Source organism: Trichoderma camerunense (assembly GCF_050948025.1).
Source record: "Trichoderma camerunense strain CBS 138272 chromosome Unknown V8C40scaffold_18, whole genome shotgun sequence".
Classification (NCBI taxonomy): Eukaryota; Fungi; Ascomycota; class Sordariomycetes; order Hypocreales; family Hypocreaceae; genus Trichoderma; species Trichoderma camerunense.
In genome coordinates this window covers 301,326-320,143 of record NW_028145352.1, presented here as the reverse complement: position 1 = coordinate 320,143, position 18,818 = coordinate 301,326, and the positions used below count along the sequence as shown (strand labels likewise).

Here is an 18,818-nt window from a genome sequence, read left to right as displayed (position 1 = left end):
CTGGTTAATTAGGAGTCGACAACGGAAGGAATAGGCGCCGTTGCATTTTATCCTGACAAAGAAGCATAATGCATGTGCGGAGTGGATTTTGGTGTGGTTAAATTAGGACGTTCCAAATTGCCAGAAAATACAACAAATATTGCCTCAGATGGAAATTGGCCCATTTGTTTGGGCTGGTAGTGAGCCATGAGGCGAAAGATGGCGCACCCTGTGGCCGTTAGTCTTTGTGTTTCCTCAAAAGTATTTGTACCCTTTTCTTGTCTTGGAGCTGTACAGCGAAGTCGTACTAAAAGTAAAGCCCCATATGGAGACGTAAATTCTATATGAACTCTGTAGGAGCACGGCTGGTAGCATCTTTGGGGTACCTGCTCGTAACGAGTACGTGCAAGTAGCAGGGCCATCACCTCATTTCGGATGTCACCATGCCTTGTGTGAGTGCAACCATGGACCATGGACCATGGACCCTCAAACCGAGACCATCTGCCTTTGTGGCGAGATGGCTCGTATCAGCGCCAGGTAGCCCCAGGCTATTTACTGCCGCTATCTGTAGCGTTAAAGGTTCGGGCGACGGGCCGGCAATCTTGGTTGGCCTGAGATAAGGACAAGTAGCCAGTGGCCGGGATGCTGATTGGCTGCAGGCGCCAGTTTTATGATGTCGATTTTTTGACTGAACAACGCCGAAGTACCACCACGCGCAGATGGGCCGAGGAGGTACGGATACGTTGTGTCCCTTATAAACAGGCAATAATGGATCAAAGGGGGGGTGCATCGCAAAAGTAGGGTCACCAGAAATCGTGTCTCTCCTCTTCGTGCAGGCTGCGGGTGTCGGGGCCTTGTGCGTTATTGGCCGAAGAGGTTTCCTAGAACGACTCTTGTTCGAGATGGGTGCTCTCCCGTTTGGTCTCGTCGCTGTGAATACAAGCATGGCGCCGCTGGCGCGGGCAAAATCCATAAAAGCAATCTGCGGCCCAGCACCCCCGGCTGCTGTCTGCATCGTCCGCGCATGCCCAACCCCGGTTCTGCATCCTCATCTTGTCCATCTTGCAGCTGGACACTGCAACCGACCTTTCTGTTTAGGCATGTCGAGCAACAGTGAGTGGCCATGGCACGTGTGGCTATGACGAGGACAAGCAACACAGGCTGGTCGCCCATGTGCCAGGTCGCGAGGGCTGCCGTGTCTCCGAGATTGTGTACGGCTGTATCTCATTGTCCCTTGTTACAGTAGTCTCGCAATGGCGCCTTTTGGATAAATCAAAACGGCGCTGAATTCGATTTCTCTGTCACCTTGGCTCCGGCTCTCCAGACGCCAAATGGCTTGGTGGCATTTTAGGGTCCCCCCGTCCTTCAAGAGCATGCCTCGCTGGCGTCGAAGCTTGAGCGCGACATCGGCCACGCAGGGGTCAGGATTTGGAAAAGGCTGGTCTTGATTGGTAGCTATGCTAAGCTCCAAGCCGTCAGCCACAGATCCTCGTGTGCATCGGTCGCAGGGCCTACCTGGTGTGTAGGGATAATCCTTGCACAATAGCAGAGATGCTGTGGGGTTTGATGGGATACCCTGCCGCATTCGGGCATTATTAGCTCCCAGATTTCTCTTACACAAAGCGTGTTGCAAACCGAATTTCTCTCGACGACTGGATAAGCCTGTCTCTAGTCATCGAGATAGGCTGAGATGAGCGTCAGCCGCCCGGAGCCAACCAGAGGGCTGGGAATTAGTCGTAGCATATTACTGTGACAGCAGGCGATGAGGCGAAAATAAAGGAGGGGCATCTGCATGAGGTGGACAAGGCCGGCGGTTGCAAGAAGAAGCGACGGAATTGGAAAGCTGCCTTGGCACAGCTGAATTGTTGCTCGCATCCATTGCAGACTAGAGACTGACGGAAATTGCCCTCCATGCGGCCATGTTGTCCTCAACGCCGTGCGCTCCGCTGGACGAAAATTTTCAGTTTCTTGCAGGTAATATGAGGGTAATGTGAATACAGCTGTGAGTTTCCTGGGGGTAATGGGAAGGTTTTATGGGGGTAATAATATTGTTTTTGAGGGTAATCGATAGCCTAATTGGGAAAGTCTGGATAAGTCAGCGATGTTGCCTGAGGCCCATTACGTACAGCGCTCTGGCACAGGCCCGCGAGAGCTTCATCTAATTCCGACTACACGCCTGTTGGTCGGAGAGGACCGGGTCTGAGAAATGAAACAGATGCTGAGCAATTGGCTCGCTGTTACAACCGAGGGCCTTCTCCGTCTTGCAGAGGTGGGAGGGATGACGTGCCTTGCCGGAGATCCATCAGATGCGTGCTTCGTCAACCAACACGGCAATACTCGTACAAACCTCCATGCTTGCGCTTGAACTACTGGTCTAGTATGGAAAAGTAGGGCCTCATCCAGGCAGCGCCCATGTCAGGACCCCGAGACTAGTGCGGCGTCTTCCCCTTCAAGACAGCTTGGACTGACATCAGTGAGACGAGAATTGCAGGCTGGACAGGGCCTTTGCCTCCGCGCATCGGCGCCGCACATGTACGACGACGAATGAAACCCCCCATCCCGCGTCCCCATACTTTGCAAGTTGAGATTCGACGAAACATATACGGAAATTGCCTTTGGCACACCCCCCGGAGCTTGCGGTGTTTTCTGACATGTGCTTCAGGCTGGGGCCATCAACGGAGGGGCAGATCGGTCCGCAGGAAATGCCTGGGAGTTCGTCTCTAGCCTGGAGGCGTTGCACCAGTCAGAGCGCCGCATTTCAGGCGTTTGGTGTTGCGCCATGCTCAACGCCCCCCACTGTCGGTTGCAACTTTAGACCAGTATCCTGGTAAAGTTGCGAGCCAGTGGACTTTTTTTTTTCTTTTCGTGGCCGACACTCTCTGCTCGGACCACTTTCTTGAGAGATCCATGGCTTGGCAGAGACCTGCGCTTGAAGAGATGCTCTCTGATGGGGGCACGCCGGGCAACTGGAGACGGACGGGCGCCTCCGTCTCTATAATAAAAGCTGTCCTCTGCCCTCCCTCCCCCTCTGGCTCTGCTTCACTTTTTCTTCCTTTTTTTTACCTTTACTCCCTCTTGCTGCTCCCCTTCGTGGCTTCTTGTTCATATACCAGAGCGCAAAGCGCCTCCTTGATACCAAAAGAACATCATAAGCCTGTAAGTCATTCGAAGCTGACGGTTGTCACTCCCCTTCTCCCGCAAAATGATTTCGACCTGCCCCCAATTCCCGTCCCTTAGCCTCCTTACCCCAAAAGCAAGTGCGTGCGAAAAGCCAGAAACACACGGGATTCATATGGATGTCTGCCGGTGCCAACTCTATTTTCGAGATGGGGGAATCGAAAAGTCGCCGAGGTTATCAGGATTCTGGCGGCTTCCGCGGATAGCTCATAACCAACTTGCCACCTCCCACGATGATAGGCGCTGCTTGAACTCAATTGAGATCGAAGGCCACGACTGCCGAAGAGAGGAGAAAAAAAGCTGTGGAATGGGAGTTTGGACGATCTGAGGCAATTTGAGGGGGGCAAATATGCTCTCGTCCGTTGGCTCTTGTTACGCTCGTCCAGCTCTCGCCTTGCCCCGCGCTTGAAACTCTCTCATGGCTGAGTCCAAGCCTGGCGAATATGTGCTCCGTATGATGCCGCAAAGTGCAATATTATGCAATACTCTTTTCTTGTACGCTCTAAGCACAAAAGGAAGGGGGAATTGCAATATTGTCACCAGCCGCGCCAATTCGCCTCTCTGCCGATGACGGCGACGTGCAGCAATAATTGCTGTCGAGTGCAAGGGCTCTTAGACCGGCCAAAGACTCGGGCGCCAAGCGGACGCAAATGGCCTGTTTTTGTGGGCATGAGGGGCATCGTGGGGGAAATTCCCGACCACGAGCGTCATCGTCTCACATGCTGTTGGGCGCGCAAACGCTTAAAAATTGGAATTGGCAATGGAGGGCCATCCGCTGGGGCTTAGGGCTGCGAGTGCTAAGTCACAGTGAGACAAGCCCCCCCTGCAGCATCCAGCTAGGGCCCCCACCCGCTGTTACCGGCTCTCGCCTCAGCGTTTGCAGCCCTGCCTCGTGCGACAAGCTTCCCGTCTGGTCTGGTCTTTTCTGGCTGGTGTGCACCTCATCGAGTGATGACAGTTCGGCAGCGGCGGAGATGGTCTGTCACTATCTTGGACCTTCCAACTCGTCTCGTCTGATATTCTTTCCATCCCTAATTTCCCCGCACGCACAAGCTTATTTTTCGCTTCTTCTATTACGCGGTCATCTCTCAGTTTCTTTCTTCATCCCCGCCGATAGCTTGTGCAGATCATCCAGATATTGACTGAATTCCTTATCTAGGTCTGTGTTGAGCGCAGATATAATCTTCTGTCGTCACACAGCTACGATTCGATAGCCGCGGCATAGCTTCTGCCAAATTGCGAACGCTTTTGCCTACGGACTCTCCTTCAATCGTACCAGACCAACAATTATCAACGGATCCTCGCCTAGCATGGGCTATCTCGAGGATTTCGACGACCGACAAATTGAAATTGACGCTGAAAAAGAGGAATACCACCCGTATGAGTATCAGGCGGCCAACAATGACTCATGGGCTGGTGCCCTGCCCGTGAAGCAGGGTCTGTATGACCCTTCTTACGAAAAGGATGCTTGTGGTGTAGGCTTTGCTTGGTAAGTTGCTCGTACAATTGCATAATATGGTGATACTGACTCGAAAATCATAGCCATATCAAGGGCAAGCCTAGCCACAAAATTGTCAGTGATGCACGAAACCTACTGTGCAACATGACCCATCGTGGTGCTGTGGGATCCGACGCCCGAGATGGTGACGGAGCTGGTGTTATGACATCCATCCCACACAAGTTCTTTATCAAGAACTTCGAGCGAGAGGAGAACATTAAACTGCCTCCTCTGGGTCAGTATGCTGTAGGAAACCTGTTCTTCAAGCCCGACGAAGAGACCTTTGAAGAGTCCAAGAGGCAACTGGAAGATGTTGCTGAATCGTTGGGTTTGCGGGTTCTGGGATGGCGACGGCCTCCCGTTGACTCCAGCTTGCTTGGTCCCGCCGCCAAGTCCCGCGAGCCCATCATTGCCCAGCCCTTCATTGTCCTTGCCTCCGCATACGGCACTGGCAATGCCCCAGAGGTCACCGACCCAGCTCAGTTCAACGAGCGACACTTTGAGCGACAGCTTTATGTGCTTCGAAAACGCGCCACTCACACCATTGGCCTTCACAACTGGTTCTACCTGTGCTCTCTATCAAACAAGAACATTGTTTACAAGGGACAGCTTGCCCCTGTGCAGGTGTACTCATACTATCACGATCTGGTCAACGCTGATTATGAGGCTCATTTCGCTCTTGTTCACTCCCGTTTCTCCACAAACACGTTCCCGTCATGGGATCGTGCTCAGCCGCTGCGATGGGCTGCCCACAACGGTGAAATCAACACGCTGCGAGGAAACAAGAACTGGATGCGTGCTCGTGAGGGTGTGATGCAATCTGACATTTTCAAGGAGGAGTTGGAGATGATGTACCCCATTGTTGAGGATGGTGGATCCGATTCGGCCGCCTTTGACAACGTCCTCGAGCTGCTCACCATCAATGGCGTGCTCTCTCTGCCCGAAGCAGTCATGCTCATGGTTCCCGAAGCTTGGCAAGGCAATGACACTATGGACCCCAAGAAGGCCGCATTCTACGAATGGGCTGCTTGCCAAATGGAGCCTTGGGATGGCCCTGCTCTCTTCACTTTTGCCGATGGTCGTTACTGCGGTGCCAACCTGGACAGAAACGGTCTGCGACCTTGCCGATTCTACGTCATGGATGATGACCGAATCATTTGCGCCTCTGAAGTCGGTACCATTCCCGTTGAGCCCGAGTCTGTTGTCCAGAAGGGCAGACTGCAGCCCGGTAGGATGCTGCTGGTTGACACACAAGCTGGACGAATCATCGACGATGCAGAGCTCAAGGCTGCCGTTGCAAACAGATACGACTTCCGCTCATGGCTTGACAGCGAATTGATCACTATGCCCAAGGTTCTGGAGACCCTGGAGGCTAAGCTTGATCTGGCCCCCAAGCCCGATGCTTCTCGCTTCCAGGAAGACCCCTTGATGCTCTCTTTTGGCTACACTCATGAGCAGGTCAGCTTGCTTCTTGCCCCCATGGCTGCCGACGAAAAGGAGGCCCTGGGTTCCATGGGTAACGATGCTCCTCTGGCCTGCTTGACTGACTCCCCACGACTCCTCTACGAATACTTCCGACAGCTCTTTGCGCAGGTTACCAACCCTCCCATTGACCCCATCAGAGAATCCATTGTCATGTCATTGGAGTGCTATGTTGGGCCCCAAGGTAACCTTTTGGAGATGGATGCTTCCCAATGTGGCCGCCTTCTCCTTCCTAGCCCTATTCTGTCCATCCCCGAGTTCAACGCTATCAAGAACATGTCATCCATCCACCCCGAGTGGACCGTCAAGACAATTGACTTGACTTACCCCAAGTCTGAGGGAGTTCAGGGTTACTTGAAGCATCTGGATGAGATTTGCAAGGAAGCTACGGCGGCTATTGAGGCGCGTGACCGTGTCATCGTTTTGTCCGACCGAGGAACCTCTGCCGATCGTATTGCTGTGTCTGCTTTGTTGGCATCTGGTATGGTCCACCACCACCTCGTCAGCAACAAGTGGCGATCAATGGCCGCCTTGGTGGTCGAGACCGCTGAAGCCCGCGAGGTCCACCACATGTGTGTTTTGCTCGGCTACGGTGCAGATGCTATTAACCCTTACCTCGCCATGGAGTGCATCCTCAAGCTCAGCAGAGAGGGCCTTCTCAAGAAGAAGTTGTCCGACGACGACCTCATCCGCAACTACAAGCACTCTTGCGATGGTGGTATCCTCAAGGTCATGAGCAAGATGGGTATTTCTACTCTGGCTTCTTACAAGGGTGCCCAGATCTTCGAAGCTCTTGGCCTCGATGAGACGGTAGTTGAGAGATGCTTTAGGGGCACAGCTTCGCGTATCCAGGGTCTTACCTTTGAGCTCATCGCCGAAGACGCTTTCCGCTTCCACGAGCTCGGATTCCCTTCACGCTACACTGTTGGCATCAAAGCCCTCCCAGAATCCGGTGAATACCACTGGCGCGACGGTGGCGAGGCTCACGTCAACGACCCAACTGCCATTGCCAACCTCCAAGACGCAGTTCGCGCCAAGAACGACAAGTCCTACGAGGCCTACTCGCGAAGCGAGTACGAGCAGATCAAGTCTTGCACCCTGCGTGGTCTGTTAGACTTCAAGTTTGATGATTGCAACCCAGTCCCCATCGACCAAGTCGAACCTTGGACTGACATCGTCCGACGCTTCTGCACTGGTGCCATGTCGTACGGTTCCATCTCGATGGAGTCTCACTCTACCCTCGCTGTCGCCATGAACCGATTGGGTGGCAAGTCCAATACCGGTGAAGGTGGTGAAGACCCCGAGCGATCAGAGCGCCAGGCTAACGGCGACACGATGCGCTCTGCTATCAAGCAGGTCGCTTCTGGACGATTTGGTGTCACTTCTGCCTATCTCGCTGACTCTGATGAGCTCCAGATCAAGATGGCACAGGGTGCCAAGCCCGGTGAGGGTGGTGAGCTTCCTGGACACAAGGTCTCCAAGTCCATCGCTCGTACTCGACACTCTACCCCTGGTGTCGGTCTCATCTCGCCTCCTCCTCACCACGACATTTACTCCATCGAAGATCTTAAGCAGCTGATCTACGACTTGAAGTGCTCGAGCCCTCGTTCTCGCGTGTCTGTCAAGCTTGTGTCTGAAGTCGGTGTGGGTATTGTCGCCTCTGGTGTGGCCAAGGCCAAGGCTGATCACATCTTGATCTCTGGACACGATGGTGGCACTGGTGCTTCTCGATGGACTGGTATCAAGTATGCCGGTCTCCCTTGGGAGCTGGGTCTTGCAGAGACTCACCAAACTTTGGTTCTCAACGACTTGCGTGGCCGTGTCGTGGTGCAGACTGACGGCCAGCTCCGAACAGGCCGAGATGTCGCTATTGCGTGTCTGCTGGGTGCCGAAGAGTGGGGTTTCGCTACCGCTCCTCTGATTGCCATGGGCTGCATCATGATGCGCAAATGCCATCTGAACACCTGCCCTGTTGGTATCGCTACCCAGGATCCCGAGCTTCGCAAGAAGTTTACTGGTACCCCTGAGCACGTCATCAACTTCTTCTACTATGTAGCCAACGAGCTCCGAGCCATCATGGCTAAGCTGGGTTTCCGAACTATTAACGAGATGGTTGGCCGTGTCGAAGTCCTCAAGATGCGAGACGATCTGCGCACTAAGAAGACTGCCAACATTGACCTGTCTCTGCTCTTGACCCCTGCCCATAGACTCCGACCCGGCGTTGCTACGTTCAACGTCCGCAAGCAGGACCACAAGCTCTATGTTCGATTGGACAACAAGCTGATTTCCGAGGCTGAGTTGACTCTCGACAAGGGCCTTCCCTCTCGAATTGAGTGTGACATTGTCAACACCGATCGTGCAATGGGAACCTCGCTCTCTTACCAAATCTCGAAGAGATATGGCGGAGAGGGTCTGCCGCTCGACACCGTTCATGTCAACATCAAGGGATCTGCCGGTCAATCTTTCGGTGCTTTCCTTGCACCTGGTATCACTCTCGAACTGGAGGGTGACTCCAACGATTACGTCGGCAAGGGTCTGTCTGGCGGTCGTCTGATTGTCTACCCACCTCGTTCTGCCGTGTTCAAGGCCGAAGAGAATATTCTGATTGGCAATGTCTGCTTGTACGGCGCGACAGCCGGAACATGCTTCTTCCGTGGTGTTGCTGCTGAGCGATTCGCCGTCCGTAACTCTGGTGCTACGGCCGTTGTCGAGGGTGTTGGTGACCACGGATGCGAGTACATGACTGGTGGACGAATTGTTATCCTGGGTAGCACTGGCCGTAACTTTGCTGCCGGTATGTCTGGTGGTATTGCATATGTACTCGACATGAAGAAGGACTTCATTTCTAAGCTCAACACCGAAATGGTTGAGTACGGTCCTCTTGAGGATCCCGCTGAGATTGCCTACGTTCGCGGCCTCATCGAGGATCACCACCACTACACTGGATCTGAGCGAGCCGCACGCATCCTTGTCGACTTCAACCGTGCTCTGCCTCGATTCGTCAAGGTTCTCCCTACAGATTACAAGCGCGTCCTGGAAGAGGAGGCTGCCAAGGCCGCCGAAGCCAAGCGTGCTGAGTACAACCTTCCCGTGATTTCTAGTGTGCACGGCAAGAAGGATGACAAGGCCGCTAAGCTTCAGGACATGGAGGAGGCTATTGGAGATAGCTCTGCCGAGAAGAAGAAGCGAGCTCTGGTCCTCGACAAGACAAAGGGCTTCATGAAGTACGCTCGTCGTACCGAGAAGTACCGCTCTGTCGCTACCCGAACCAAGGATTGGGCCGAGATCAGCTCCCGCCTCGATGAGGACGAGCTCAAGTACCAGTCTGCTCGCTGCATGGACTGTGGTGTCCCCTTCTGCCAATCTGATACCGGCTGCCCTATCTCCAACATCATCCCTAAGTGGAACGAGCTTGTGTTCCAGAACCAGTGGAAGGATGCACTCAACCGTCTGCTCATGACCAACAACTTCCCCGAGTTCACTGGTCGTGTCTGCCCCGCCCCTTGCGAGGGAGCTTGCGTTTTGGGCATCAACAGCGACCCAGTTGGCATCAAGTCAATCGAGTGCGCCATCATCGACCGTGGTTTCGAGATGGGTTGGATGGTTCCCCGAGTCCCAGAGGTCCGCACCGGCAAGAAGGTTGCCATTATCGGATCTGGTCCTGCCGGTCTGGCTGCTGCTGATCAGCTCAACCGAGCTGGTCACAGCGTGACCCTGTACGAGCGCGCCGACCGCTTGGGTGGCCTCTTGATGTACGGAATCCCCAACATGAAGTTGGACAAGCGAATTGTGAAGCGCCGAACCGACTTCATGGCCGCTGAGGGCATCGAGTTCAAGACAGGCGTAGCCATCGGTGCGGAGGGCCAGCCTTCGCTCGCTGATCTCAAGGCTAGCAACGATGCTGTCGTCATTGCCACCGGTGCTACTGTTGCTCGTGACCTCCCTATCAAGGGACGCAACCTGGAGGGCATCCACTTTGCCATGGAGTTCCTTCACAAGAACACCAAGTCTCTCCTCGACTCTCAGCTTGCTGACAACTCCTACATCTCCGCCAAGGGCAAGCACGTTGTTGTCATTGGTGGTGGTGATACCGGTAACGACTGCATTGGTACCTCGGTCCGCCACGGCGCCAAGTCCGTCACCAACTTTGAGCTGCTGCCTCAGCCTCCTGATGAGCGCGCCGACGACAACCCTTGGCCCCAGTGGCCCCGTATCTACCGTGTTGACTACGGTCACACGGAGGTCCGCCAGCACGACGGCAAGGATCCTCGTGAGTACTGCATCATGTCCGAGGAGTTTATCGACGATGGCAGTGGCAAGGTCAAGGGCATCAACACTGTTCGTGTCGAATGGACCAAGAACCCCAGTGGCGGTTGGGACATGAAGAAGGTTGAGGGCTCTGAGCAATTCTTCCCCGCTGACCTTGTCCTGCTGGCTATGGGTTTCTTGGGACCCGAGGCTCGCGTTCTCGGAGACGAGATTGAGAAGGACGCCCGCAAGAACGTCAAGACTGCTCCTGGCAAGTACAGCACCAATGTGGAGGGTGTCTTCGCTGCCGGTGATGCTCGTCGTGGCCAGTCTCTCATCGTTTGGGGCATCAACGAAGGCCGTATGGCAGCTCGTGAGGTGGACTTGTACCTGGAGGCCTGCACCAACTTGCCGGTGACGGGTGGTATTGTTAAGCGGACTGCGCAGGAGATTTTCACCAAGATTGCAGCTCAGTAAAAGGGCATGGAACGAGTTATGAAGCGTGGTGTTTTATTGAATATGTGCCATGTAGCTGGTAGCTTGCATATATGTTTTTCTTTTTCTTTTTCTAGTTTTCAGATATATATCTCTAGCAATGATACCACAACATTATGTCAGGTCTTCCGTGTGCCTCGGCTCTCTTCTAATTGTGTGTTGATCAAGTGAACGCACATGTACTGTTCCTCTCACATGTTGCTTGCTGTACGAAGTAATACAGAAGACAATGCTTGATTAACGCTATCAATTGATGATTATACTCGGCACAATTGCTACCGACAGGCTCAATTGAACTTTGTCTTTGTTTCTGCTCGATTCCTCCTTGATGATTCTCTTCTCATATTCTATCCATATTTTTTTCTCGCTCTGGTCCAATCGGTTCAAACGAAAGTACTTGCGGGGCAGCCTGCGTCATTTTGCCCGATCTCATCAGTTGGTGCAGTAGCTCCAGCTTGAGCTGCTTCCGGTAGACAAGTACAGAGGCCGCACGTGCTGCGTAAGAAGCACTGATAGGCCCTGCAACGGCTGCAAGTTGCACTAAAGAGCCCACTGAGGTCCCGTCAGAATGTAAAATGTAGGTACAAGTTCGCTTTTTTGCGCTTGGAACGGCACGGAGCCCAAGTGGGGGTTGGCGGCTTTTCCTGCTTTGGTGCCCGGACAGTGAGGCTAGCGGTCTGTAGCATGAGATTAGTGGGCTGTGGCATGAGATTAGTGCAGTGGATACAGTGGATGTTTAGGTGAAGCTTGCAGCTGGACAAGGCCAGCCGTGGACAAGGCCTGGAAGCACGTGTGGCGGGATCTAGACGAGCTCCATGCTCTTCGTACGCGCTTTGTCTTGAAGTTTTTTTTTTTGCCTTTGGACCATTCGAGGCAAAACCTTGTTTCTCATCTTCCTCTCACCCGCAAACTGCGTAGCTGCTTCAATCCCTTGTTGGTTTTACTTCTCAATTCCTTCGTTTGCTATCCAGCCTTGCATTCCAGCTCGGTTAGCAGCTGGGACCTTTTCACCGCTGCACCAGGCCAGGCAAAATTCAACGTTGACCCATCCCATCAGGGAGGCGACGAATCGACGACTACGTATTCCAATTCAGATCAATTGTTCGCCAACGGGATTGATCTTCCATAGCAGGCCTACGAAATGCGTTTCGGAAAGACCCTTCGCGAGTCGATATACCCGCCATGGAAGGACAAGTATGTCGACTACGGCAAGCTCAAAAGCCTCCTGCGAGAGGATAAGAGGGATGACGAGACCGTGTGGACCGAGGAGGATGAGAGCCGTTTCTGCGACGAAATCTTCAATGTCCAGCTAGAAAAGGTCGCCCAGTTCCAACAGGAGCGCTTCGATGCCCTGAAGCAGAGAGTCGAGGCTGCTTTCGAGAAGCTCAAGGAACTAGCTCCCCCTCTCGAGTCCGGCGCCGAGGCCGGTGCTGCCGAGGGTAGCAGCAAGCCAGCAGGCCTCAGCCGCGAAGAGCTTACCCCGAAGCTCAAGGAGCTCGAGGGCGAGCTCGACGAGATCACCAATGAGGTCAAGGCCTTGAAGAAATACAGCAACATCAACTATACCAGCTTCCTCAAGATCGTCAAGAAGCATGACCGGAAGAGGGGTGATCGCTACAAGGTGCGGCCGATGATGCAGCTCAGCTTGGCCCAGCGGCCCTTCAACTCGGAGCAGGGCTACTCGCCTCTCCTGAATAAGCTGTCTGTCATGTATTTTGCTATTCGACAGCAATTGGAGGAAGGTGATCAGGCGCCGGTCGATTTCGAGGCCTCGGCTGAGACGCACAACGGCGAGCGATACACAGCTCACAAGTGTAAGTGATGTACCTAAGCTATAAAGAAAAGCTATACATGTTTTAACTAACACGCGATTGGCAGTCTGGGTGCATCCCGACAACTTGCTAGAAGTCAAGACGCTCATCCTGCGCCGCCTCCCCGCCCTCGTCTACAGCGAACAATCCGCCAAGGAGCTTGACGGCTCTGACTCGCCTTCCATCACCTCCCTCTACTTCGACAATTCCAAATTCGAAGTATACTCCGAAAAGGTCGAGCAACAGTCAGAAGTGACTTCTTTACGTTTGCGATGGTACGGCCAACTAAGCACCAAACCAGAAATCTTTGTTGAGCAGAAGTCGGCCGATGCCACCGGCAGGAGTGAGGAGCACAAGTTCACGATCAAGGACAAGTACATTAAACAATTTCTCGATGGGGAGTACTCGACGGAAAAGGCGATAGGAAAGATGGAGAGGCAAGGCGCGACTCCAGAGCAGATTGAAGCTTTCAAGTCGACCGTTGCCAGGGTCCAGGAATTCCAACAGAGGAGGAAGCTGACACCAGTGTTGAGAGCCAACTATGTCCGTACCGCTTTCCAGAAGCCTGCTGATGACCGCGTTCGCATCTCCATCGACACTGACCTCGCTTTCATCCGTGAGGACACCTTGGACAAGAGCCGACCCTGCCGAGACCCCAATGAATGGCATCGAACTGATATCGACAACAGCAACATGAAGTACCCATTCCAGAACATCAACCAGAGCGAGGTGTCCAAATTTCCTTATGCCGTGCTGGAGATCAAGTTGAAGGAGGACGGCAACCGCAAGCGACCATCCTGGATCGAAGACCTGATGGGCTCTCACCTGGTGCACCCAACTCCTCGCTTCTCCAAGTTCGTCCACGGAGTTGCCTCTCTGTTCGACGACTACGTGAACAACCTGCCCTTCTGGCTTGGTGATCTCGAGACCGATATCCGCAAGGACCCGCAAAAGGCGTTTGAGGAGGAGGAGCAGCGCCGGGCTCAGCGTGCCGATGACGCCATGGCCGTCGGAAGTCTCATTGGAACGGTGCCAAGCTCTTACAAGGTAGCTCAAAGCTCACCTGTTGGAAAGTCATACCTTGCCGACCGCATGGCAGCCGATGCCACGGCGTACTTGTCCCGGTCTCTACGGCATAGGCAGCCTCCTCAAGGCCAAGAGGAAGAAGGAGAGGGCAGCTCCCAAGCGCAATCAGGCTACGGGACTCTGTCAAACGTTCTCCCTGGCCTGTCCCTCTCCAAGTATGCCGTTGCCAAACGAGCTCAAGCTCGTCTCCCCGAAGGTGTAGTGGAACCTTCGCAGTGGATCAAGAACACGGGAGAGCTCAAGGTCGAGCCCAAGGTATGGCTGGCCAACGAGCGAACGTTTCTTAAGTGGCAGCACATTGCGATCCTGCAAGGTACTCTGGCTCTGGCGCTGTACTCGGCTGCTGGAGACAATGCGATTGCGCGGTGGATTGGAATTGCGTATATTGCCATTGCAGCATTTGCGGGCATCTGGGGCTACAGTATCTTGCAGTCTCGCCGAACCATGATTATGGAGAGGAGCGGCAAGGACTTTGATAACATGGTTGGGCCAATTATCATCAGCGTGGCTATGATGCTTGCGCTCATTGTCAATTTCATCCTTCAGGTAAGACTACGCTTGCACATCGAACAGATGAGGTTTTGGATGGAAGCTAATAGTATCTGCAGTATCAAAAGGCCTTTGCCAAGATGAAGAATGTCGACGCGGGTATGCCGATTACGGACGAGTTGATTTAAGGATATAGTGTATATGTATGGTGGATAATCTGATTTGTATAACAGCGATGAGGCCGGGGAAACCCGAAGCCTGGTGTTGGAGAATTTCTTGGGCAGATCGTCATTGTCAATGGTGTATATGCCTGCTTGTACCCGGTATATCATCCTGTCGTGGGGGCGAGAGTATTCATATTGTATTATTTTGTTTTAGCGGTGGTGATGGACCTACGGGATGTTAACTAATCCATATCAATATATTGTACAAAAGACGAGGTGCAGTGTCTAGTATTGATCCTTCCTTGCGCTGCTCATGTTGGGCCGATGGAATGAGCTGGACTCAGCGGTATCCCGGCCTGTGCTCCGTGTGACCAGCGGCGTTCCGGAAGTGGCTTTGGGGTCTGTGATGGCGGTGGTGATTGGGCCTCGAAAGGGCCGGGGTGGAGGAGGAGGTGGTCAGGGTAGCATTTCCACCGTCCTGTTCCTTGTAAGACTCCGTATTTCATATGCAGCGTTTATGTGCAGCAGCATGCATCATGCAGTTCGTGTGGTACCGAAGAGGCACGAGTATGGGGGCTATGCCGTTAGCATTTGCGCTCCCGACAAAATGGCTCTTTTACACTGATGATGCAGAGGTTGGAGAGTCTCAGCTGTGTATTCGGATTTCCATGCTTTCGGGGTTTGATTTGATGCTGAACTGAATCAATGGAATGAGGGCCTATTGTCGCAGGGCATGGCACCGTATGTTTGTTTGTGCGCGTAGTGAAACAGGGCTCGATGAATAAATAAAATGCGTGCATGCGGTTATTTCTACGACAAAGAAAAACACCCCTTTTCCTTTGTCTCAATCTTTGTTCTGCGGTAATTGCACCCTGTTATTGAACCTCCTTTGCAAGTGCATTGTGAAGAGAAAACAATCGCGTGGCCTCGGAATTCATTTTGCCAGATGCTGGTTCACCGGTAGGCGCGGGCGGCTATTGTGGCATGTTATAATATGTACGTCCTGCCTCAACTCGTTTTTTTGCCCCCCCTTCCATTGTTTGACATTCAATTGCCTTAAAAACATCTGCCTCTATTGTCACCTGTTTTCCCATCCTCCCTTCGCTCCCCCAACCACCGGGTTATTTGAGCTGCGACTGCATTTGCTGCAAGATTCAAGGGCATCACTTCACTGCGCGAAACGGGTTTTCGTATGCCCAGCACGGTCCAACCTATCATGAACTCGCTACCGAGGGAAAGCTAAGAAAGGAAGCCCAAGCAAAGAAATAGAGCTGGGCTGGCCATGCGCACCAACCTGGGGAGATTGACCGACTTTTCGTGAGATTTTTTAAACAGCACCTTGACAAAGCGCCATTGGGGTAAAAGGGCTTAGCGGAAGTTGGACAGGTGGACTTTCGCATGAGGCAAAAGGGCGGGCAGCGATGGAGCAGAAAAAGGAAAAATCCAAGTTTTGGGGAGGACTTTTGCGCGGGGAGAGCTTGATGAAGCGAGGGTCGAGAGTGGTGCGCAAGTATCAGGATCTGCTGTTGCGCGGAGATGCGCGTGAGGGCGCCGAGGCCGAATGGGAGGATGATTTTGGGGACAAGGAGTTTCATCAGCAGCCGCCGCAGCCGCAGCTTCAAGGGCAGCAGCAACAGCAACAGCAACAGCAGCAGCAGCAGCAGCAATACGACGAACCGGAGGAGAAGCAGCATCGTCGCAGGCTCAGCGAGGGCAGCAATAGTCTTGTTGTCGCTCAGCGTGATCTGCTGCCACGCAGGCGCCGGACAATCGACGGCGGGAGTGGCAGTGACATTCACAGGCGCTCGCCCAGAACCTCGGCAACGAGGCGGCGCACCGATGAATCGCTGTCCGGACGACTTCAGTCGAGCTTTGGCAAGAAGCGAGACAGCGGAACTGATGTTGACATCGCCACTGCGACTGCTGGCGACAGGAATAAGAGAGGCGCAGAGGCGCATGCGACACTTGGGGGCGGGAACCCACGATGGCCTCCGGCAACGATCTCAGCCCACGAAGAGCTGCCACACAAGGTTGCCCAAGAGCTGATTGCGCACGGTGCGCCGACCTTCAAGGGACGTAGGAAGGCGATCCCTTACGCCTCAGATCAGCATTACGTGCTCTACGTGACAAGCTCCAAGACCCGGAGCGGAGGCACCGATGTTGCGAAGCCGCACGATGCCATGTCGCATCTCATGACAATGAGGATCCAGGCGAGCGGGCACACATCATATCCCTGGGAAACGATAGAACAACCTAGTTATGCCTTCTTCTACGGTCGTCTGGGTGGCACCATCACGCTCAACCAGTGGGCTGCCGCCGCGAGCAATATTCCAGCCAAGATTTCGCTGAGGGACTCGGGAGTCATTCCGCGAGAGGTGAGCTTGGAGCAAATCTTTGCGCGACTGAGAGACTTGCAGATGGGGTTGGAGGACGATGACTTGGCTCTCCTGTATCGATCTCTCTACAAACGCTTCCTGCGAGACCCCGACAGGCTTCTGAGTCCACACAAGACACTGGATAAGCAGATCGCTGACTTGATCATGGCGCTCTCGCGCCCTGACTGGATCGACTACACTGAGCTGAAGAATCAAGTCGTGACTCGCTTCATATTTGATAGCTCCACCGAGGAGAGCCGCGAGCAATATCACAAATTTTTTCACCAGCTGCTCCTTAGCCTCGAGCTGGAGCTGCGCATTCAGTCGCAGCATCACGATGACTGGTCCAAAGAGAAGTTGCTCCAACAGATGCCTCCTACGATCAAATGGAACCTGGCACTTGCAAGGCGGTGGCGAGAGAATGTGCGAGTAGATGCGTATGGCGATTCGCCCGATGAAGGTAGGTGGTACTTTTGTGTGTATTACGTGAAGCAAAGCTAAGGGTGTGTTTTCCAGTGAAACTGCGATATAAGCTGAAGAAGCGTCAAGTGAAGCAGCTTAAGAAGTTTGCTCAGATTATGAAGTGGCCTAATCTTGGCGAAACAATGGAAAACTTGCAGCAAAAGGACGAAGAATTTGCTCTGGACTCTATAAGCTCGGATGCGTTTGCCTACTTTAGCGGGCTTGTACTTCCTGGAGTAAGTGATGTCTGATACGATGGCGAAAGAATAAAAAAGGGGGAGGGTTAGATGGGAACAGCTTTGCTAACAAGGTTACAGCCGACATTCTCGTTCCTCATCATGAACACGCTCATCGATCTGGACCCAGACCCAGCGACAAATGAGCTGGCCTTGCTTTCTCATACGCACCCACATGTTGGCTTCCAGTATCGTAATAGTCACACGTACTGGTCGGCAAGCTGCATTGTGGGCAAAGTGCTGGCCCCTACATGCCACTCGGTCGCAGGTTGGGTCGGCCCTGGCAGACCAACGTCGGAGCTTGGCCGGTCTCAGATTGCCCGCATCCGAACCAGGCAGCCCAAGCAGCGGATGACCCGCGAGGACGTAGAGACCATGAGTACACGGTCCGATGCGCTAGGGCCTCGGGCGGATGCATATCCTGTGCGCGAGTATAAGCTGCCCGAGCTTGATAATGCAAGGTACATGGTGGACGCGGTGCGGATGGAGCTGCTGAGCTTTAAGCCAGTCAATGTCACGGGTCGTGAGAACAACACTGCAATTCCTCGGCTTTTTGATGCCCAGGCACAATTTGCAATTGATGGCGTTTCTTGGCCTTTACGGCTCATGTACGATGTAAGCTTCATCTCAGCGTGGCCGTGTTCGGAAGGGCCACACCCCCTGTTCTACGACTACGTATACCAGCTCGTCAAGGCGGACGAGATTGTCAAAATACGCAACTGGGGAGGCCTGTATGGAGCAGACGGCCATAATTCTGGGCCCAGTAGCACCGCCTCAAGCCCTCCACCGGCGGCCGACGCGGCAAATGCCGTGGTTGATAGGGACGTCGACGATGAGAAGGTGCTTGTGATAGATGCAGTAGGCGTTCGAGACAATGAGGTGCTGGCAAGAGCTTGGTGCGCTCATTGGGGCCTCAGTGCAGTAGTGGCGGATGTCCACAAGACTTGGTATGTCCGATGGATCATCCCATCTCCCCCGAATCCCATCTACAGATGACTGACTTGGATCACAGCATGGCGTGCGCCATCAGAGAAGCATATGCAGCGACATTAACAGTAGTAATCCTGGTCGAGGACCAGCCACACGATGACCACGAGTGATGATTTATGAATGTACGGATGATACGACGTAACCTGAGTTTGACTTTATTTCTCTTTTCTGTTTATATGTTGCCGCTACTGAAGGGGGCTGAGTAGTTTGACAAACAAACTACGGGCTGCATCGCGGGTTTTGCTTGAGTAACTGCAATTATGGATGGGGCAGCAAGGGGATTGGAGCACTATTTGGTGATTATACCTGTGAGGGGGACGGGGGGA

General features: G+C 53.5%; 7 protein-coding genes across 7 annotated transcripts; 5 read left to right on the top strand and 2 right to left on the bottom strand.

Moving 5' to 3' along the window:
• Window positions 1-762: 762 nt before the first annotated feature.
• V8C40DRAFT_253844 (uncharacterized protein) lies at window positions 763-1,123 on the bottom strand. Its single transcript, XM_083217708.1, has one exon. The coding sequence runs from the start codon at window positions 1,102-1,104 to the stop codon at window positions 841-843; it is 264 nt and encodes an 87-aa protein (XP_083069481.1). The 5' UTR covers window positions 1,105-1,123; the 3' UTR covers window positions 763-840.
• V8C40DRAFT_253843 (uncharacterized protein) lies at window positions 781-2,133 on the bottom strand. Its single transcript, XM_083217707.1, has one exon. It carries the CDS (start codon window positions 1,562-1,564, stop codon window positions 1,217-1,219), a length of 348 nt encoding a protein of 115 aa, XP_083069480.1. The 5' UTR covers window positions 1,565-2,133; the 3' UTR covers window positions 781-1,216.
• Window positions 2,134-3,022: 889 nt separating this feature from the next.
• On the top strand, window positions 3,023-3,910 carry V8C40DRAFT_253838 (uncharacterized protein). The gene has a single exon (XM_083217706.1). The coding sequence runs from the start codon at window positions 3,182-3,184 to the stop codon at window positions 3,482-3,484; it is 303 nt and encodes a 100-aa protein (XP_083069479.1). The 5' UTR covers window positions 3,023-3,181; the 3' UTR covers window positions 3,485-3,910.
• Window positions 3,585-4,382, top strand: V8C40DRAFT_79299 (uncharacterized protein). The gene has a single exon (XM_083223428.1). It carries the CDS (start codon window positions 3,807-3,809, stop codon window positions 4,296-4,298), a length of 492 nt encoding a protein of 163 aa, XP_083069478.1. The 5' UTR covers window positions 3,585-3,806; the 3' UTR covers window positions 4,299-4,382.
• On the top strand, window positions 4,383-11,002 carry V8C40DRAFT_79293 (glutamate synthase (NADH)). The gene is made up of 2 exons (XM_083223427.1): window positions 4,383-4,645; window positions 4,699-11,002. Exons 1-2 carry the CDS (start codon window positions 4,467-4,469, stop codon window positions 10,859-10,861), a joined length of 6,342 nt encoding a protein of 2,113 aa, XP_083069477.1. The 5' UTR covers window positions 4,383-4,466; the 3' UTR covers window positions 10,862-11,002.
• A 742-nt stretch (window positions 11,003-11,744) lies between these two features.
• On the top strand, window positions 11,745-14,716 carry V8C40DRAFT_253835 (VTC domain-containing protein; the record flags this gene model as incomplete). The annotated part of the gene is made up of 3 exons (XM_083217705.1): window positions 11,745-12,693; window positions 12,758-14,322; window positions 14,385-14,716. Coding segments are annotated over exons 1-3 (2,302 nt in total), but the record flags the coding sequence as incomplete, so codon positions are not given.
• Window positions 14,717-15,749: 1,033 nt separating this feature from the next.
• On the top strand, window positions 15,750-18,674 carry V8C40DRAFT_79266 (uncharacterized protein). The gene is made up of 3 exons (XM_083223426.1): window positions 15,750-17,264; window positions 17,321-17,502; window positions 17,584-18,674. The coding sequence occupies exons 1-3, from the start codon at window positions 15,851-15,853 to the stop codon at window positions 18,496-18,498; spliced, it is 2,511 nt and encodes an 836-aa protein (XP_083069475.1). The 5' UTR covers window positions 15,750-15,850; the 3' UTR covers window positions 18,499-18,674.
• Window positions 18,675-18,818: the final 144 nt, after the last annotated feature.